The sequence below is a fragment of the Pelophylax lessonae genome, assembly GCF_965119305.1.
Source record: "Pelophylax lessonae genome assembly, chromosome: 2".
Taxonomy (NCBI): domain Eukaryota; kingdom Metazoa; phylum Chordata; class Amphibia; order Anura; family Ranidae; genus Pelophylax; species Pelophylax lessonae.
Window position 1 is genome coordinate 714,221,816 of NC_138769.1, and position 19,880 is coordinate 714,241,695.

General features: G+C 45.3%; 1 protein-coding gene across 6 annotated transcripts in view; it reads left to right on the forward strand.

Moving 5' to 3' along the window:
• Nucleotides 1–19,880, forward strand: part of TENM4 (teneurin transmembrane protein 4) — a 1,723,986-nt gene that overhangs the window by 1,697,338 nt on the left and 6,768 nt on the right. For all 6 annotated transcript variants that reach the window (XM_082246029.1, XM_082246030.1, XM_082246031.1 and 3 more), the window contains 3 exons: nucleotides 4,659–4,955; nucleotides 6,771–8,385; nucleotides 16,210–16,352. In XM_082246029.1, coding sequence (XP_082102155.1) covers nucleotides 4,659–4,955; nucleotides 6,771–8,385; nucleotides 16,210–16,352 — 2,055 coding nt within the window. The remainder of the gene's footprint in view (nucleotides 1–4,658; nucleotides 4,956–6,770; nucleotides 8,386–16,209; nucleotides 16,353–19,880) is intronic.

Consider the following 19,880-nt stretch of genomic DNA (forward strand, 5'->3'; position numbering starts at 1 on the left):
ATGACACTCTTTGGACCTGGTAGTTCGCCACTCAGGCTCATCTTAATCTTTATTCAGGAACCACAGAACACAACTGCTGATCAGATCAGTTGACGCGTTTCAACCTATAAGGCCTTAGTCATAACTCAAGCAGTCCACCTTGGGAAAGCTTTGGTGTCAGAGCTTACCTGGCTGAATAGCATTACTGCCTGACATGTGCCACTCTTTGGACTTGGTAGTTCGCCACTCAGGCTCATGTCACATGGGGGGACATACATGTGCGTAAACTTGCGCGTGCATATGGATGTACACACTTGGACATAGACAGTCTGTCTATATGCACATGTTTATGCAAATACCACAATATAGCTGCACACAGCTATTGACTGCTATGGGTGGCTGTTTGCCACACCTGTGGCTACCAGGTTGGGAAGTATGTATGTTGTACAGCCCCAGCTGCCTGTGTGCATGAGGCCCATAACCATTCCTGTAAATGTAACAACAGCACTGCAACAAAGGTTCTTTGGAACATAATGGAATGGAAATAACCAATACCTCTCTGTGAAGATGCCTGAGGTGATCAAATTGGATAGAGGTTTGTCACCAGAGTTCTAGGATCCTTGAAGCTTTTTTAGTAGACATGAATGTGTTCTGTCACTGACCATATAAAACAATATTGTAAAAAAAAAATGACTTCCAGTCCAGCCTTGGTGCCCACCTACAATTTTTATAGCGGATAACATCTTCTTTGCACTGTCTCATGGTGAACAGTCTACACGCTCATGAAGTGATTCGTTTTACCCTCTTTAATGTTGTGTATCGGAACATATTGATAGAAACACATAAGAGAAGCTCTTCTCTCTGTATATGCTGATTCAGCAACTGCTTGGCTTCAGCGTATAATGAGGTGAATACCGGTCCCAGGAGTGATAGCACACATGATAATTGATCATAAAACCGTTCAGAGGGCCTGGTTAATCTCATCGACACTTCTGGCAACAGGCCCGCCTCCTCACGCCCCACGGTGTGAATAACGAGGTGAGGTAATGCTATTATGGCTCCACTCCTAGGAACGAGCTGCCAGTGAATGTTGAATTTCTGAAGTCTTTGTAGCTTTTTAAACTCACAGATCAAGTGTGTGTTTTTTTTAATGCTTCATTACTAAAACAAATCTTAAAACAAAACGTCAAAATGGTAGATAGTCTATTATCTACATGCAGTGGAGGTGCCGCTTGTGAAGGCTGAGGAAGTCTTCATGAGAATGGCAGTTATATATCTGTTAGAAAACTGAAACTGGTGCTACGGGGGTTAAAGAGGGCCGCCATTTTGTGAGCTGTAGTGAGAATGTACGGTATAGGTTAAGTAGCCACTGACCTCTCCAAGCTGGCCAAAGGGTTGGCTATATATTTAATGGTTATGATCTACTTGCGCCATCTCAGTGGGTACCCTAGCAGCATGACCTGTATATAATTGGCTTCCTAGCTCTAGTTCTTGGATCTGTACCACCATTTCAGTGTGATCTGCATGGAGTTTGCATGTTCCCTGGGCCTGCATAAGTTAATTCTGGATTTTCCAGTTCCCTCCTACAGTCTATGCCAGCAGTTTACGCAGCGCTTTACAATGTTAGAGGGAGACAATACAGTTACAATACAATAAAATACAAGAGGATTAAGAGGGCCTTGCTCAGAAGAGCTTACAATCTAATGGTTGCTCTAATGCACCCCCCTCCACATCACATACTCACCTTTACTTCATTCTCACTCTAATTAGCTGTCAGGATTCAAAACATACCAGGTATATCTGAATATGGAGAAGCATATGACTCACTCTGTGTCAGCAGTCAGCAATCAGAGCTCCAAGGCCCACAGTTTGTCCAAGAGAAAATGTTGGTGGTCTCCGGGAGTTCTGTTGCAAACCAACATTGCGGTTGTATACCTCCCAATGTTGTTTCCAGTGTTGTTCTCAATGCGCACTGACAGGCAATACTGACAGCGTGCATTGATACCCAATGCCTCCTCTTTAGTTCCGTCTCCTGTGAACTCAGAGGGAGGCGCTAGGAGTAGTGCAGAGAGCGGGAGGTGAAGACAGAGGGATCTTCTAAAGGCAGGGCTGATCACATACTGTGGGAGGGAGCACATGGCTGGATAAGGAGGTGAGATCCAATGATGAGCCTGTGTAAGGCAGCAGTGTGATGCAGAGAGACGGGGCATTGTGTGTATAAGGCGACAGTGTGGTCCAGGGGGAAGGGGGGCAGAGAACCAGTGCATTGTATGTATAAGGCATGTAAAATTCATGTTAGTGGTCAACAGGATTCAAAATAGTGAGTTTAGTGGTCCGTGAGGTCCTGAAAGGTTGGAGACCACTGGTCTGTGTGAGGCCTCAAGTGCTAAGTAATTGATTGGCCCAGCGCTGTCATATGACAGTAGGGAGAGTCCTCAGTCCTATGTAAACTTTGACTGGAGTGACTAAGGCTAGGTGATATGCGTCTAAACACACCGCTGCTCTGAAAGGCATTCTGCGTGTGATTGACAGGCAGTGAGGAAGCAATAAAATGCCTTTTATTAACCCAATTTTTTTATGAACAAACAACCCACAATCGTGTAACTTACACTTGGTTGTGGGGCTTTGTATCGCTTCCCTATTCACCTGAATAGGTCACGTTTTGCGGGCCTGCCATCCGCTGATCGTGGTATATTGGTTAGTTTTTGCAGTAGGCACAATGTTTAAATGGTTGTAAACCTCAAACATGAAGTATGAACAAAGCATTTCCCTCTATAGTGTGCACTTGGCTCAATTAAGAGCACTAAGTGTAATTTTTGTCCGCTGCTTCCTTCCTCTGCTATCAGCATGAATCACTTCTGACAAGTTTTCCTGACACCAAGAGAAAAATAGTGACAGGGGAGGGACCTCCAGCTGATTGACAGCCTCAGCTCTGTTGTGTGCTGTGTGGAGGCGGGTGTGTCACTTCCCTCCAATCAGCTCTCAGAGATCTCCTCACTGAGCTCTGCAGATTGGGACTTCAGCTCTCTGCCCTCTTTTTTTTGTAGTCTCAGGCAAGCTTTATTAAATTGGTACTTTAAGTGAATGAAGAGAAGACTTCAGATAGACATGTACAACTTGCGTAGCAGGATTTGTTTAATCTCTGTGTATCACTTTAGGAAAGTCACTTCACTGGGTATATGTAAGGGTTTACAACCACTTTAAGCATTAAAACAGCAGCAAGTAAACACCTCATTTGCTGGCATTACAGCTCGGGGGGGGGGGGGGGGGTGGACAAAAAACACAGCTATGCATTTTTAACACACACACTCCCCCCCCCCCAACCATTAGAGATTACCAAGGGTTGTATGTCTTTGCAACAGAGCATGGAAGAGGCGATGGGTGCTTTAAAGGCAACATTGAGTTGCTTTGCATGGGCTAAGCACATACATAAACACAACATAAGCTGATTGGTGTCTGAAGAAAATGTTCCCAGAGGATGCTCATTAATGAGGTAGGAAGATTAGATTGCAAGATCCTCAGGGGCAGGGAATAATGTGAACAGTAAATGGAAAGTAGTGAAATGCAAACTTGAACTCAGTGCACAGATGTGCACTTGGCACTCCAGGAGGAGATTTTAAGATTTACGCAAGCTGTACGGCAGATTTGTTTCTCAAAATATCTGATTTGCATATAGGCCTTAAAAAAAAATAAAAAACAATTGGTCAGTATGAAAAATGCATACTACAGAAAATAGACATCTGCATTAAAAAAGCAAACACATATGGATAGCTAAAAAAAAATGCCTTTTTTAATTTGGACAGCCTCTCTGGGCCACATTGAGTGTAGAGAAATTTTCTCGGGCCCCATATAAAATATAGACTATATAGTTAAGGCATGTAATAAAATGCCGCCGCTCCCCCCGCACTAATTTAACACAACTAGAGGATGATCAAATTAAATGGAATCAGTATACAGAGGATTACTTCTTCTGAGAGACAATAAAGGAACACTCTAACCACCATGACCACTTCAGTGATTTGAAGTGGTCATGGTGGTAGGAGTCAGAAACACTGCAAATGCTCACCCCCCCCCCCTCCCACTCCCCCACCCCCCCTCAGCCTCTGCCTACCGTTAGTTGGAAGCTGCTGTGGCCGTGCCCCCGACCCGACTTCCTTCCTCCCCAGCAAAAAAAGATTGTCAGGGGGCAGTTAGGCCTGCATTGCCTGCGGTTCTGGGCCGCATGCGGCCCTCGGGCCACAGGTTGGACATGCCTGGTTTAAGGCTTTTATTGCTTTCTGAAGTCTCATGGAGATTCTCTTTCACTTCCTGTCTGGATAGACAATGTTGCCACCAGGACAAGAAGTTGGAGAGAATCTCCAGTTAGGGACAGCTATTAATAGACTTGCATTCTGGTCTTTACTAAACAGGAGTCTTTTTAATCCTGTGTGCGCCGTGCTGATTTCCCCTCACTTCCTGTCTTGGTGTCACACCTGAACAGGAACTGAGAGGATGCTTCCCCAATGTGGCTGAAGAAAATCCTAAAAACCGCCTGAGGTTGTTTTTTCTGTCCTTGTTCTATCCAAAACTAAGAAAAAAAAAAGGCTGGTGCTTTAATTAATTCAAAAATATGTGCTTTAATTAATTTGCCTAACAATGGTGTTGTGCTCATAACTCATTACAACTATCGTTTCTAACAGGTGCACAACAGGAACTTGCTTTCTCTGGATTTTGACCGTGTTACGAGAACAGAAAAAATTAATGACGATCACAGGAAGTTCACCCTACGGATCCTGTATGATCAGGCAGGAAGGCCGAGTCTCTGGTCCCCATCCAATGGGCTGAGTGGGGTGAATGTGACTTACTCCCCTGGAGGACATGTGGCAGGGATTCAAAGAGGAACCATGTCTGAAAGGATGGAGTATGACCAGACTGGGAGAATTACAACTCGGACATTTGCTGATGGAAAATCATGGACTTATACATACCTAGAAAAGGTTCGGAGCACCTCTGATATGCCCATAACTATGTAAATACATTTGCAAAGTGTTCTGCAGTAGTAACCGTTTTGTTTTCAGCAATGAAGGTGGTTATTTTAGATGCTGTGTTGAGGAAACTTTTGAGATATAGAATAATCTATATCTATGTGTGAACTGAGAGCAAACAGTTGAGGTTATTTGGACATCTAAGGGCAGCCATAGACGGTTCGAATCTCAGCCAGTTCAGCAGGAACTGGCCGAGATTCTAACCATATACGGGCAGGTTAAATGTACCAAGTTGACTAATTGATCAACGTGGGTACAACCAGTCTGCCAGATTTTATATGTTCTCCCAGCAGAGATGGCTCCCCCACCCAACACTGACTGTGTTGATGGGGGATTCAAGGGATTTCATTCCGTCTATGGCTGACAGTAGACTGCCTTCACACCTGAGCATTTTGTAGCGCGAAGGCACTCAACAAGCAAAATCAATGCGATTTTGCTTGTTGAGCGTCTTTGAGTTTTGAACTTCCAGCTACAAAACAGTCTTTTACTGATGCCTTTTGGATGGCCCCAGTTTCTTCAACTGGGGGGAGACTCTGGTGAAGACCCAAAACATAGAGTAAATATATCTCCCATTGGCCTGAAAATACAGAAAAACTCGATCTCCTTTTGAGCTGATCATCACTTGAGCAAACTCCAAATTTATGATCTGTGTGTGCGGATAGAAGCAGATGGGTCAACAAATTATGTTTATTTTAGACCAATCATTGTTGTTTCCTCTGACCAGAGGCATCTGTCTGGGCTTGCATCTCCACTAATACCTAGGCAGTCACCAGAGGTATCTGTCTGGGCTTGCATCCCCACTAATACCTAGGCTAGTGATGGCGAACCTTGGCACCCCATATGTTTTGGAACTACATTTCCCATGATGCTCATGCACTCTGCAGTGTATGTGAGCATTATGGGAAATGTAGTTCTAAAACATCTGGAGTGCCAAGGTTCCCCATCACTGATCCTAGGCAGTCACCAGAGGTATCTGTCTGGGCTTGCATCTCCACTAATACCTAGGGAGTCACCAGAGGTATCTGTCTGGCCTTGCATCTCCACGAATACCTAGGCAGTCACCAGAGGTATCTGTCTGGCCTTGCATCTCCACGAATACCTAGGCAGTCACCAGAGGTATCTGTCTGGGCTTGCATCTCCACTAATACCTAGGCAAGCCAAGCATGCATATTTATATATTGTCTGAAGTCTTCCCATGGTCACATTTTACGCACATAGAACTTCCATCAATTTTTTATAATCTTCATGAATATGACTGAATCTGTAGGTAGGCAACCAAAGATCTATTGAGGATTCAGCCATCCAAACTAGACGACACGTAAAATTATCATTGAACATAACTTTTCCACATAGTTACATATAGCATATTTAACTAAATCCCTGAGGCAGGTCATGCACATAACACATCAAAGCTTGATGTAACTTAGGACCACTTATGGTACTATGGTGGACTAACGGTTTGCAGCCACTTTGGTTTTGCAATAATATGGGGGGCCCGGGCTCTTGCTCTTTTCATTTAGGATAGAGTGCAAGTAGGGGGAGTCTTTGCACATAATTCCTGTGCTTGCACAATTTTGTGATGACGTACCTACAGAAGCCTCAACTCTGAGGTGCAGAAGAAACATGGGCCTGGGAAATAGAAGTACACATTTGCTGAAAACGGTTTGAGCTCTCCTTTTATTTATAACGAGTACAAATAATTTAATGCGATTGCTGTAGTGAGTGTACAGTAATACTCATCAGACTTTTTGTTTTCTTCTTCTATAGTCGATGGTGCTACTTCTTCACAGCCAGAGGCAGTACATCTTTGAGTTTGATAAAAACAACCGCCTTTCTTCCGTTACTATGCCCAACGTGGCCAGACAAACCTTAGAGACCGTCCGCTCTATCGGATACTACAGAAACATCTACCGACCTCCAGAGGGTAATGCCTCTGTTCTGCAAGACTTTTCAGAAGAAGGACATCTTCTACAAACATTGTACATGGGTACTGGAAGACGCGTAATATACAAATATGGAAAACTATCAAAACTTGCAGAGATTCTGTATGATACCACCAAAATAGCTTTCACGTATGATGAATCTGCGGGCATGCTAAAAACTGTCAACTTGCAGAACGATGGTTTCACGTGCACCATCCGTTACCGACAGATCGGACCTCTGATCGACAGACAGATATTCCGTTTTACCGAAGAAGGCATGGTTAATGCTAGATTCGACTACAATTATGACAATAGCTTTAGAGTCACCAGCATGCAGGCTGTTATCAATGAGACACCGTTGCCAATTGACTTGTACAGATATGATGATGTCTCAGGCAAGACTGAACAATTTGGGAAATTTGGAGTCATTTACTACAACATCAACCAGATCATAACTACAGCGGTCATGACGCATACTAAACAGTTCGATACCTATGGACGAGTGCGGGAATTACAGTATGAGATCTTCAGATCCATGATGTTTTGGATGTTGTTGCAGTACGACAACATGGGCCGGGTGGTAAAGAAGGAGTTGAAAGTTGGACCCTATGCCAATTCCACACGGTACACCTATGAGTATGATAATGATGGACAGTTGCAAACTGTTTTCGTCAATGACAAACAGCAGTGGAGGTATAATTATGACTTGAATGGAAATTTACACTTGCTAAATCCAGGAAACAGCATTCGCCTCATGCCGCTACGGTATGATCTGAGGGATCGGATAACTAGATTGGGTGATGTCCAGTATCGGATGGACGAAGATGGTTTCCTTAAGCAAAGGGGAAGTGATATGTTCGATTTTAACTCTGCCGGTCTTCTTGTTAAAGCATATAATAAAGTCAGTGGTTGGAGTGTGCGGTATAGATATGATGGCCTTGGAAGGAGAATTTCACGGAAAACTAACAATGGTCACCACTTACAGTTTTTTTATGCAGACCTGGCAAACCCCACTAGGATCACACATTTCTACAACCATTCAAGCTCTGAAATTGCTTCCCTCTATTATGACCTTCAAGGCCACCTCTTTGCCATGGAGTTAAGCAGTGGGGATGAGTTCTACATCGCCTGTGACAATATTGGAACACCTATGGCAGTTTTCACCGGCTCCGGGCTTATGATCAAGCAGATTTTATATACAGCCTATGGTGAAATCTACCATGACTCCAACCCAAACTTTAAGCTCATCGTAGGTTACCACGGTGGCCTTTTTGACCCTCTCACTAAGCTTATTCACATGGGTCGCCGTGAGTATGACGTGTTAGCTGGCCGGTGGACAAGTCCTGACCATGACATCTGGAAGCAGCTAAGCACCACCAACATCATGCCTTTCAACCTTTATATGTTCAAAAACAACAACCCAGTTAGCCGACCACAAGACTCCAAGTGCTACATGACAGGTAAGGCTAATGTTAAAAGCAAACTGGTCTTCCTTAATGGGTCCAAGCTGTAGGGTTAGATGTCAAATCCTTGAAGAGTCATCTTAAAATGGGTCTCAAATTAAACTTACATTTTTCACCACTCTCCTTCTATTGTGCATCCTATTTAGCACTGGTCTAGCGTGTGTTACGTTCTTATTGCTCATCTTTGTGTTGACGGCATGCGTTACGTCAGTATTGCTCATCATTGTGTTAGATGGTCCACAGTTATTGTCATTCTGGGGCTTTATGGAGTGCAATTTATGACTGCGAAGAACATTTAGAGACTGGGACAAAGGTCTAATTGATGTGTTTCTATAGTAGATGTTACTGGTTTGACCTGGTAGTAAAAGAGCCTTAATGACCCATTGTGGTTCTATTTTTTTCTTGGAAAAGCAAGACTTTAATCTTTGGAAGGTGAAGGTGTATACCCTAGACGCATATTAAAAAAAAAAAAGTTTGCCAGAGGAGTTTGTGTGGGAACAAAAGCTTCATATATGACTTTTGTGGAGAAATAAAATGGCATTCAATTTTTACTTTAGATTAAAGCTTTAAGGTCTTCATTTTATGTCGTTTTTTTTTTTTTCTATCTCAACTATCCAAAAAGAAAGGAATGGCACTGCAGAAATTATGTTTTAAGTTTTACAAATTATGTTTTAGGACTTTAAAAAAAAAAAAAAAAATGATGTACACTTTTGATATAGAATTTAGCACTTAAAGGATGAGTTCACTTCTTTTTAAAAAAAATAATAATTGTACATCTTTTTGCGGGTAAAAAAAAGTGCATTTAGTTTTTTTTTTTTCTAAGGAGCCTACAGAGCATTGCACCTGCGATTAGCAGATAGTGGGTGAAATCTCATTCTCCTGCAGACTCTCAGGCTACCTGTCAGCCGTACCTCACATGGGCAGGAAGGGCAATGGACTGTGAGAGTGCTCACCAGCGCCCTCGTAATTCATTGAGGACTACAAGCCGTCAGCCACAGTGGTTGACTGTACTTGTAGGGATTTATTTAGAGGAAACTGTGAATGAATAACACAGCCGTGTGGGTAGAGCCTAGCGTGGCCACGTTATTTTCAATTGTGACATCAAGTGTGGGGAGAAGATCCCCTGCCGGCTGTCACATGGGAGAGGGGATGCAGATGCTGGAAAATGTTACATTTTCCGTAAAAAGGGGAGTGATATCTGCGCTTGGAAAAAATCAAATACAATCAAAATAAATGAATATGACAAAAAAGGCAGCCAGCTAAAATAGATTATGTACAAACGCTATCGATGCATAAAAATATATAACAAGCAAACCAATTAGTGATAATAAATCAGGTGAAATAGTCCCAACATGCAATATAATACACAGTCCAAAAGAATTCTTGGCATAAAGATGGTAAATGAAGACTTGAGATAGAGTCCCAATCACCGATGACACAATAAGAAGTATATGAGCACCCAGATGTGGCAGCCAAAGGGGACTCTTACCAGATAGGATTGGCCCTCGTGAAGAGAGGTCAAAACAGGCAAAAATCAGGAAAACACAGGCTCATCCAGACCACAGGGTAACTTCTCCTGAACCAGTCATAGAAATCTTGTAATCCCTCAGGTTGCATATAAGACACTGTGCATCCTCCGCTTTTCTCAGTCACAAATACCTCCGAATAAATTGACAATTGATAGTGCAGATTGTATGGGACTAAAATTTAATCATAAATAAAGTTGCACTTACATAAAACAGCAAACAAAACAGCAGTAGAATTGTAAAAGCCGCGGCATAGGAGCATGCTTTAGGCGTCCCGTATCCACGTCCGCTTTTTCCACCCATTTTTAGGGTGGAACATGTTCCAAAGGTAAGTTATCCTTTAATTCAGGGTGTACCCATGACCCTGGATTCACAGAGTATTATAGGTATTTTTTTGAATGGAACACAGCAGAAGCTGCTTACCTTCATACTCTTTCTAATAGAAATAGTAAACAGGCATGGAGGGGAAGAAGTTACTGCTCTGAATTCTGTTTGTATGTTTTAGCTTGTGAGCTATTGAACTCTTTAAATAACATAACAGCTAGGAACAGTGAGGCAAACTTGAAAAAGAGCCTAGGGCTGCTTTTTATGGCTGTAAAAATAAATTAAACAATTTTCTAGTCCTGAATATATATGAAAATTCAAAAACACTCTACATTGGCTTTAACAAAAGTCGTTTTAGGCTTTTTCAAAACTTTGGCTGTTTTTTTCTTTTCAGTTGCCTTCACTGGAACTAAAGGGCCAAGCCCTATCCCTGAAAAACTACCCCACACCATAATCCCCCCTCCATATGATTGGGACCAGTACAGAAAGCAAGGTCCATAAAGATATGGATGAATGAGTTTGGGGTGGAGGAACCTGACCTCAACCTGATAGTACACCTTTGGGATGAATTAAAGCGGAGACTACGAGTCAGGCCTTCTTGTCATACATCAGTGCCTGAAAAGACAAGAACTCACTGCTCAAGGTGGTGTGATTGCCTGATGACTCACATCGGTGCATGCCCCGGCTCGCCTTCGTGAAAACTTGATAAAGGAAAAGGAATTGGCAGCACTCCAGGTTGAGTCAAATTCCAGATTTATTGACTGGACATCCAAATATGACAATCGTGACAAGGTAGACGCGTTTCACACACTGACTGTGCTTAATCATTACCTAATCAGTAATGATTAAGCACACAGTCAGTGTGTGAAACTCGTCTACCTTGTCACGATTGTCATATTTGAATGTCCAGTCAATAAATCTGGATTTTGACTCAACCTGGAGTGCTGCCAATTCCTTTTCCTTTATACATCAGTGCCTGACCTCACAAATGCGCTTCTGTAAGAATGGCCTAACTTTCCCATAGACACACTCCTAAACCTTGTGGACAGCTTTCCCAGAAGAGTTGAAGCTTTTGTTGCTGCAAAGGATGGGCCAACTCAATATTGAACCCTACAGACTAAGACTGGGATGCCATTAAAGTTTATGTAAATGCAGGCCCCCCAATATTTTTGACAATATAGTGTATATATGCAACTTATCTTGAAGGATTACTGGTCCTTTAACATGTGGCTTAGCCTCGACCTGGCTCAGCGACGGCAGCCGGCCCCTTAATGAAGGCGTCTTGCGGCAGCATCATTAAAGAGTAACTTGTACAAGTAGCAAGCTGGCAGTTAATTAAACATGGCATTTGATCACGACCTCTGTTTTTTTTCATCAAGGACATTATTAAAAGGCAGAGTACAGTGTGATTGATTAATATACTAGGAATCATTACTCAAATAATGGATGAAGAACGAGGACACGGGTGCAGACCGTGCAGGCGTTTAACCATCCTTGTACGGTCCAGATGCCGTTCCTACAAGCTGACAAGGCCGATTAATTACTCTTTATTCTGTGCCGCTGTCATTATTTAAATATGCTTACAAATAATCAGCACTGGTGGCAAATCTTTATAGCACATGTTTTTCATTTTTCTGTTTAATTCCTTAATGAATAAGTGAATCTAAAATAAATCTACTTGCATATCTGAATGATTCTGTGCTACCACCCTAAATGTATTTATATACAGCACATGGCTTGTAAGGTGTCTGAAAGCAAGTATACAAAAACAAAATGTGCTGAGGAGAAGAGTGCTGTTTTCTGGTGTTCTATGAAACAGACAGAGAGGCTCTTTGCTGATCCCTACAACCTCTTTTGAGTTAGCTTTGGAGCATATGAAGTAGGGTTCGATCGATTATCGGCACCACCGATATGCACTTTCCCCGATATATCGGAATCGCCCCGGAGGTTACCGATATTGCCGATATTTCGGGAAAGTTCTGTACCGGAGTGATGCCTGTAGCTAGAAGGCATCACCCCAGTACCGGCGTCCATAGCCGATGGTCGGCTGTCTTGTAATGACAACCGATGCGACTTTCGGGTACTCGGCGCCACATTCAAAACAGCCAAACTTGGTGTTTTGAATGCTTTTCAGTGCTGAGGAGGGGTTTGGGGTCTTTTAGACCCCCAGATCCCTCCACAAGGAGTACCTGGGGGGGGAAAAAAATGTTTTTACATGTCCGAAAATATCGGCTAATACTGATATCCGATGACCAAAATATCGGTATCAGCATTTAAAAACGATGTCGGTCGATCACTAATATGAAGGTGTGAGGGTCAGGGGGATAATATACATGCATGGTACTCCTGTTGTATGAAATTATTTTTCTTTCGTACTGTGCAATCCTTTACAAGCCAAGAACTGCTTGGTATGGCCTCCATGGTATGGACATGCATGCCTTCATCCAGCTTTTTTTTTACACTAGATGTTTAGTTATCAGTCTTCCTTACATGTAGATGATTGGCAGGTATTGTCAGATTAATTTGAATCTGACAGGCTTGAGATAAGGTTCAGAATTTCCTGTTAAAAGGTTCCGATTGAAGCTTGGAGGTGTGATTCAGCCTCTTGTGTCTGGTCTTGGATACCCCCCATTGGTGTGATCTCCCTGCCATATTTCATGACTCTGTTCCTGTCTACATGCAAAATTTGAGTGTTCCTGTCTTTTTGTTTGTGTCTTCTGTTGCATTCTCCATTACATGCAGTGAATAAAATATCCAGCAGGGATAGTGGGAGCCCCCATAATGGGCACAGCAAGTGTACGGACCAGGAAACTCAGCACAGGCATAGTGAGAACCCCTCATAATGGGCACAGCAGGTGTACAGACCCAGGAAACTCAGCACAGGGATAGTGGGAGCCCCCCCCCCCCCCCATAATGGGCACAGCAAGTGTACAGACCAGGAAACTCAGCACAGAGATGGTGGGAACCCCTCATAATGGGCACAGCCGGTGTACAGACCAGGAAACTCAGTACAGGGATTGTGGGAGCCCCCCTTAATGGGCACAGCAGGTGTACAGACCCAGGAACTCAGCACAGAGATGGTGGAATTTCCCACATGTTGGACACATGTGGTGTGCAGACCCCGGAACTCAGAACAAGGATGGTGTGAACTCCTCATAATGGGCACAGCTGGTATATAGACCCCGGAACTCATCTCAGGAATGTTTGAAGCCCGTTATAATGGGCACAGCAGGTGTACAGACCTGACAACTCAGCTAAGGGATGGTGGGATCTGTTTATGATGGGCACAGCTGATGTACAGACCCAGGAACCAAGAACAGGGATAGTGGAATTCCCCACATGTTGGGCACGTTAGGTGTGCAGACCTGGGAACTCAGCACAAGGATGGTGGGAACTCCTCATAATGGGCACAACAGATGTACAGACCCAGAAACTCAGCTCAGGGATGGTTGGAGCCCCTTCTAATGGGCACAGCAGGTGTACAGACCAATGAACTCTGCACAGGGATGGTGGGAACCCCTCATAATGAGCAGATCAGATGTGCAGAGCTGGGAGCTCAGCGTAGGAATGGTGGGAACCCCTTATAATGGGCACAGCAGGTGTACAGACCCAGAAACCCAGAGAAGTGATAGTTGAATTCCCCACATGTTGGGCACATTAGGTGTGCAGACCTGGAAAATTTGTACAAGGATGGTGGGAATCCTTCATAATGTGCACAGCAGGTGTACAGACCCAGGAACTTAGCGCAGGGATGGTGGGAACCTCTTATAATGTCCACAGCATATGTACAGACCCAGGAACCAAGAGCAGGGGTATTGGAATTCCCCAGGTGTACAGACCCAAGAACTCAGCTCAGGATTGGTTGGAGCCGCTTATAATGGGCACAGCAGGTGTACAGACCCAGGAACTCAGTTCAGGGATGGTTAGAGCCCCTTATAATGGGCACAGCAGGTGTACAGACCCAGGAACTCAGTTCAGGGATGGTTAGAGCCCCTTATAATGGGCACAACAGGTGTACAGACCCCGGAACTCAGTTCAGGGATGGTTGGAGCCCCTTATAATGGGCACAGCAGGTGTACATACCCAGGAACTCAGTTCAGGGATGGTTGGAGCCCCTTGTAATGGGCACAGCAGGTGTACAGACCCCGGAACTCATTTCAGGGATGGTTGGAGCCCCTTATAATGGGCACAGCAGGTGTACAGACCCAGGAACTCATTTCAGGGATGGTTGAAGCCCCTTATAATGGGCACAGCAGGTGTACAGACCCAGGAACTCAGCTCAGGGATGCTTGGAGCCCCTTATAATGGGCACAGCAGGTGTACAGACCCCGGAACTCATTTCAGGGATGGTTGAAGCCCCTTATAATGGGCACAGCAGGTGTACAGACCCAGGAACTCAGCTCAGGGATGGTTGGAGCCCCTTATAATGGGCACAGCAGGTGTACAGACCCAGGAACTCAGTTCAGGGATGGTTGGAGCCGCTTATAATGGGCACAGCAGGTGTACAGACCCCGGAACTCATTTCAGGGATGGTTGGAGCCCCTTATAATGGGCACAGCAGGTGTACAGACCCAGGAACTCAGTTCAGGGATGGTTAGAGCCCCTTATAATGGGCACAACAGGTGTACAGACCCCGGAACTCAGTTCAGGGATGGTTGGAGCCCCTTATAATGGGCACAGCAGGTGTACAGACCCAGGAACTCAGTTCAGGGATGGTTGGAGCCCCTTGTAATGGGCACAGCAGGTGTACAGACCCCGGAACTCATTTCAGGGATGGTTGGAGCCCCTTATAATGGGCACAGCAGGTGTACAGACCCAGGAACTCAGTTCAGGGATGGTTGGAGCCCCTTATAATGGACACAGCAGGTGTACAGACCCAGGAACTCATTTCAGGGATGGTTGAAGCCCCTTATAATGGGCACAGCAGGTGTACAGACCCAGGAACTCAGCTCAGGGATGCTTGGAGCCCCTTATAATGGGCACAGCAGGTGTACAGACCCCGGAACTCATTTCAGGGATGGTTGAAGCCCCTTATAATGGGCACAGCAGGTGTACAGACCCAGGAACTCAGCTCAGGGATGGTTGGAGCCCCTTATAATGGGCACAGCAGGTGTACAGACCCAGGAACTCAGTTCAGGGATGGTTGGAGCCGCTTATAATGGGCACAGCAGGTGTACAGACCCCGGAACTCATTTCAGGGATGGTTGGAGCCCCTTATAATGGGCACAGCAGGTGTACAGACCCAAGAACTCAGTTCAGGGATGGTTGGAGCCGCTTATAATGGGCACAGCAGGTGTACAGACCCAGGAACTCAGTTCAGGGATGGTTGGAGCCGCTTATAATGGGCACAGCAGGTGTACAGACCCCGGAACTCAGTTCAGGGATGGTTGGAGCCCCTTATAATGGGCACAGCAGGTGTACAGACCCAGGAACTCAGTTCAGGGATGGTTGGAGCCGCTTATAATGGGCACAGCAGGTGTACAGACCCAGGAACTCAGTTCAGGGATAGTTAGAGACCCTTATAATGGGCACAGCAGGTGTACAGACCCCGGAACTCAGTTCAGGGATGGTTGGAGCCCCTTATAATGGGCACAGCAGGTGTACAGACCCAGGAACTCAGTTCAGGGATGGTTGGAGCCGCTTATAATAGGCATAGCAGGTGTATAGACCCAGGAACTCAGTTCAGGGATGGTTAGAGCCCCATATAATGGGCGCAGCAGGTGTACATACCCAGGAACTCAGTTCACGGATGGTTGGAGACCCTTATAATGGGCACAGCAGGTGTACAGATGTGGAAGCTCAGCTAAGGGATGGTGGGATATCTTTATGATGGGCACAGCTAATGCACAGACCCGAGAACTAAGGTGCCTTCACTTTAAACTTCAATGATGCTAATAAACTTATGTTAAGATTAAATAAGCCTGAACCCAAACTGCACAATGCTCAGTGTTGTCTTTTTCTGGCCCCCTAGATGTGAACAGTTGGCTCCTGACTTTCGGCTTTCAGCTGCACAACGTCATTCCTGGTTACCCCAGGCCAGAGATCGATGCCATGGAACCATCATACGAACTACAGAACACTCAGATGAAGACGCAGGAATGGGATAACAGCAAGGTAATGTGGGTTGCGCTATGTTGCTTTACTGATGTAGAACTCCCAAGAAAAAAAAAAGAAAAGGGGATCCTCCATGTATACAGAAAATTCCCAATTTCTGCTACCCCCCCGCATGCTCGAGCGTTGTTCACGGTTTCCTCCTCAGTCGAATGCTGGCAGGCCTCTTCATGCAGAACAGTGATTTCATTCTGCTCAATTCCTGTGAGCCTATCCTGTCATTTACATGATCCCCCCACTAGGGGGCGCATTATCACACCAGCCTTCCTCACAGTACTCCAGGATTTAGCGTAGTTTATGCGAACGCTGTTCTGTCCTGGAAGAGTGCCCACCACTGGAGGAAGATGAGGAGGCTTCTGTGACCTCACCGGACCAGCTAGCAGACTGCAGGAAACAAAATGTATGTATAATGTTTACTTTATTTATTTATTTTTTGGGTGGACTTCAGGGATTGGTGGGAGTCAGGAGGTTAAATCCTGACATTCCACTTTAAGAGGCTGCCCCTGACTTATTTAGAATAAGCAGGGCCGGGACAAGGGGTGGGCAGGAGGGGGCGGTTGCCCTGGGCGCAATGGTTTATTGCAGGAATGGGGAGCGCCTTGCCCCTAAACATAAGGGAAGGGGGGGGGGGGCACAGTTAAGCATCCCTGCCCTGGGCGCTGGATGGCCTTGTCCCAGCACTGAGAATACGTATTTTTATTACGGTCGGTGTACCTGTTTGAAATTTGCCCTCACTTCCTGTCCTGGTGACCGCATTGGTACTAGGGTATAAAGTGAGGGGAAATCTCTGTAAGGGGGTCACAGAGCAGTAACAACCGACCGAGGATCTCTGCTATGTTTACAAATCCACCCAATCTAGTGACTTTGCCTAGGCTCACATAATGTAATCAGTCTGCTGCAGGCAGGAGGAAGCATTTCCTAAGGCTCCATTCACATATAGGCGTTTCGGATCGCGGGCAGATGTGCCGCGATTCTGCCCGCAATTCCGAACCAATGCAAGTGGCGGAACGCCCGAAAGATTCCCGTGACTTGCAATGGCACCCCAAACGTGGGGCGATTTTGCCACGGTTGTTGCCCGACGAATCGCTGTAAAATCGCACAAACAGAATTGCAGGACGCCTGAAGCCCAAAAGAAGTTCTTGTACTTGTATAACGCTGTAGCAGGGGCTGATCTGTTTTAGACATTGGCACACACAGCCAAGAACTACATGGGCAGTAGGATTTTCAGTATCGTATCCTCTCTGAGCTAGCATATCAGTGGCGAAGTAGATGCTGACCTTGGATGATTCCTGAATAAAGATGGCATCGTCCTCCAAGCCAGAAAAGGGGGATTACTGGGATTTGTGTGCAAGGTAATGAACACCTGATACATTACTGAGCATGAAAAATTATATCTGATGCCCGGTCCACTTTAACAGCCTCGGTATGGTGTAAGTCTATAACACAGGGGACCTGGCCGCCCTGCCTGTGTTTTCCATCCTGTACTAGTACATTGGTCTCCGAGGTCTCTAGTTAAAAACACTTTTCTCTGTGAGAATTCACACCCTGAGCCCGTATCGACTCCTAATGGATTTTACACTTTTAAGTGGTAACAGCTAAATGACTTCTTAATTTGTTATGCAATCAATTATGTATGGCTAAAGGCATCCATTAGTTAAAGGGAGCGTCAAAACCCCCAGCAAAACCTAGCGAGGGTTCATTTCCAAAGCTGCACTTTACTCCGGCGTTTCCACTCTGCGCTACATATCAAAAAAAAAAATAAAAAGGCGAGTGTCCGGCTACTTAAAAAGAGATTAATATTAATATTTTTTTTAGCTGCCGAGACCGAGAGCTGCAAGTTTTCCCAAACACTTTAATGTACTCACCGGTTTCTAAAAAGTCCTGAACTGTTAAAAAAAAAGACCTTTTTACCGTAGCCAGCTATACCTGGCCTCTGACCTCTCCGGAGTAAAAAAAAAAACCTTCAAAACGCTGAAAGTTGCTGCTCCGGTCTATTTGAAACATTTGACACTTCACTTTGACAGCTTTGGCACTAAAAACTGGACAGATCAATCACTTTAAAGGCTTTGCTTTCAATGGATGGAGAACAGAGGAGGTCCGGTGTTTTGAGGCCCCGTTGTCCCCGGTGACTGGTCTGCCCACAGAGACCGGCACAAGCATGGTGCTTTTTGCTGACTTAGATGTCCTGTGCAGTTAGTTATTTTTAATGGCTTTAAAAAAACTATTTTAGTCAGGTTTATCCGAATAAAGATTGGATGTGTTTCTGAATAGGTACAATATGTTGACCCTAAATTTATCTGATAGACCTTTTGAGGCCAAGAAGGATTTTTGATCATCACTTTATTTGTGAGGTTCTCCCTGGTCCTTGTGAGGTTCTCCCTGCTTATTATAAGGTTCTTCCTGGTCCTTGTTAGGTTCTTCCTGCTCCTTGTGAGGTTTTCCCTGGCCCTTGGGTGGTTTTCCCTGCTCCTTGGGAGGGTCTCCCTGCTCCTTGGGAGGGTCTCCCTGCTCCTGCTCCTTGGGAGGGTCTCCCTGCTCCTGCTCCTTGGGAGGGTCTCCCTGCTCCTGCTCCTTGGGAGGGTCTCCCTGCTCCTTGGGAGGGTCTCCCTGCTCCTTGGGAGGGTCTCCCTGCTCCTGCTCCTTGGGAGGGTCTCCCTGCTCCTGCTCCTTGGGAGGGTCTCCCTGCTCCTGCTCCTTGGGAGGGTCTCCCTGCTCCTGCTCCTTGGGAGGGTCTCCCTGCTCCTGCTCCATGGAAGGGTCTCCCTGCTCCTGCTCCATGGAAGGGTCTCCCTGCTCCTGCTCCATGGAAGGGTCTCCTTGCTCCTGCTCCATGGAAGGGTCTCCTTGCTCCTGCTCCATGGGAGGGTCTCCCCGCTATTGCTACTTGAGAAGTTCTTCCTGCTCTTGCTCCTTGGAAGGTTCTTTCTGGTCCTTGTGAGGTCCTCCCTGGTCCTTGTGAGGTCCTCCCTGGTCCTTCCTAAGGTCTACCCTGGTCCTTCCTAGCCACCTGTGCCTAAAGCATGCTAGGGTAATAGTGATCTGTAATGCAGTGTACCTCATTACTTGATTTCTGGTATTGATGCTTACACCTAGCAGAACTAGGGTCGATTGTTTGAATCCCAACCAAGACACCCTTGCCCAACCAGTTCCTCTTGTGCAGACCTTGACCCCCCAGCAGTAAATAATGGGAGCCATGATTTGTGAAGAGGGCTGTTATGGCAGTCATGTGTCTCCAGTCTCCGCTTGTCTCCTACAACATGCATACCTCCCAACTTTTTGAGATGGTGAACGAGGGACCCTTATTACCAAAAGTATGTAGGCATAGTACACACCCTGCCACGCCCCCTTAAAGGAGGCTTATACAACATAATTTTATTCGTTAAACCCACAAGTGTTTCGCAGTTTTTTTTTTTGGTTTTTTTTTAACCAGTAGTTCCTTTATACCGGCTTCTGAAATTTACAAATACAGCAAATTAGAAATTGGATGAAAGGTTTAGCACTGGGAAACACTTTTTGAAAGATAAGTAGTGA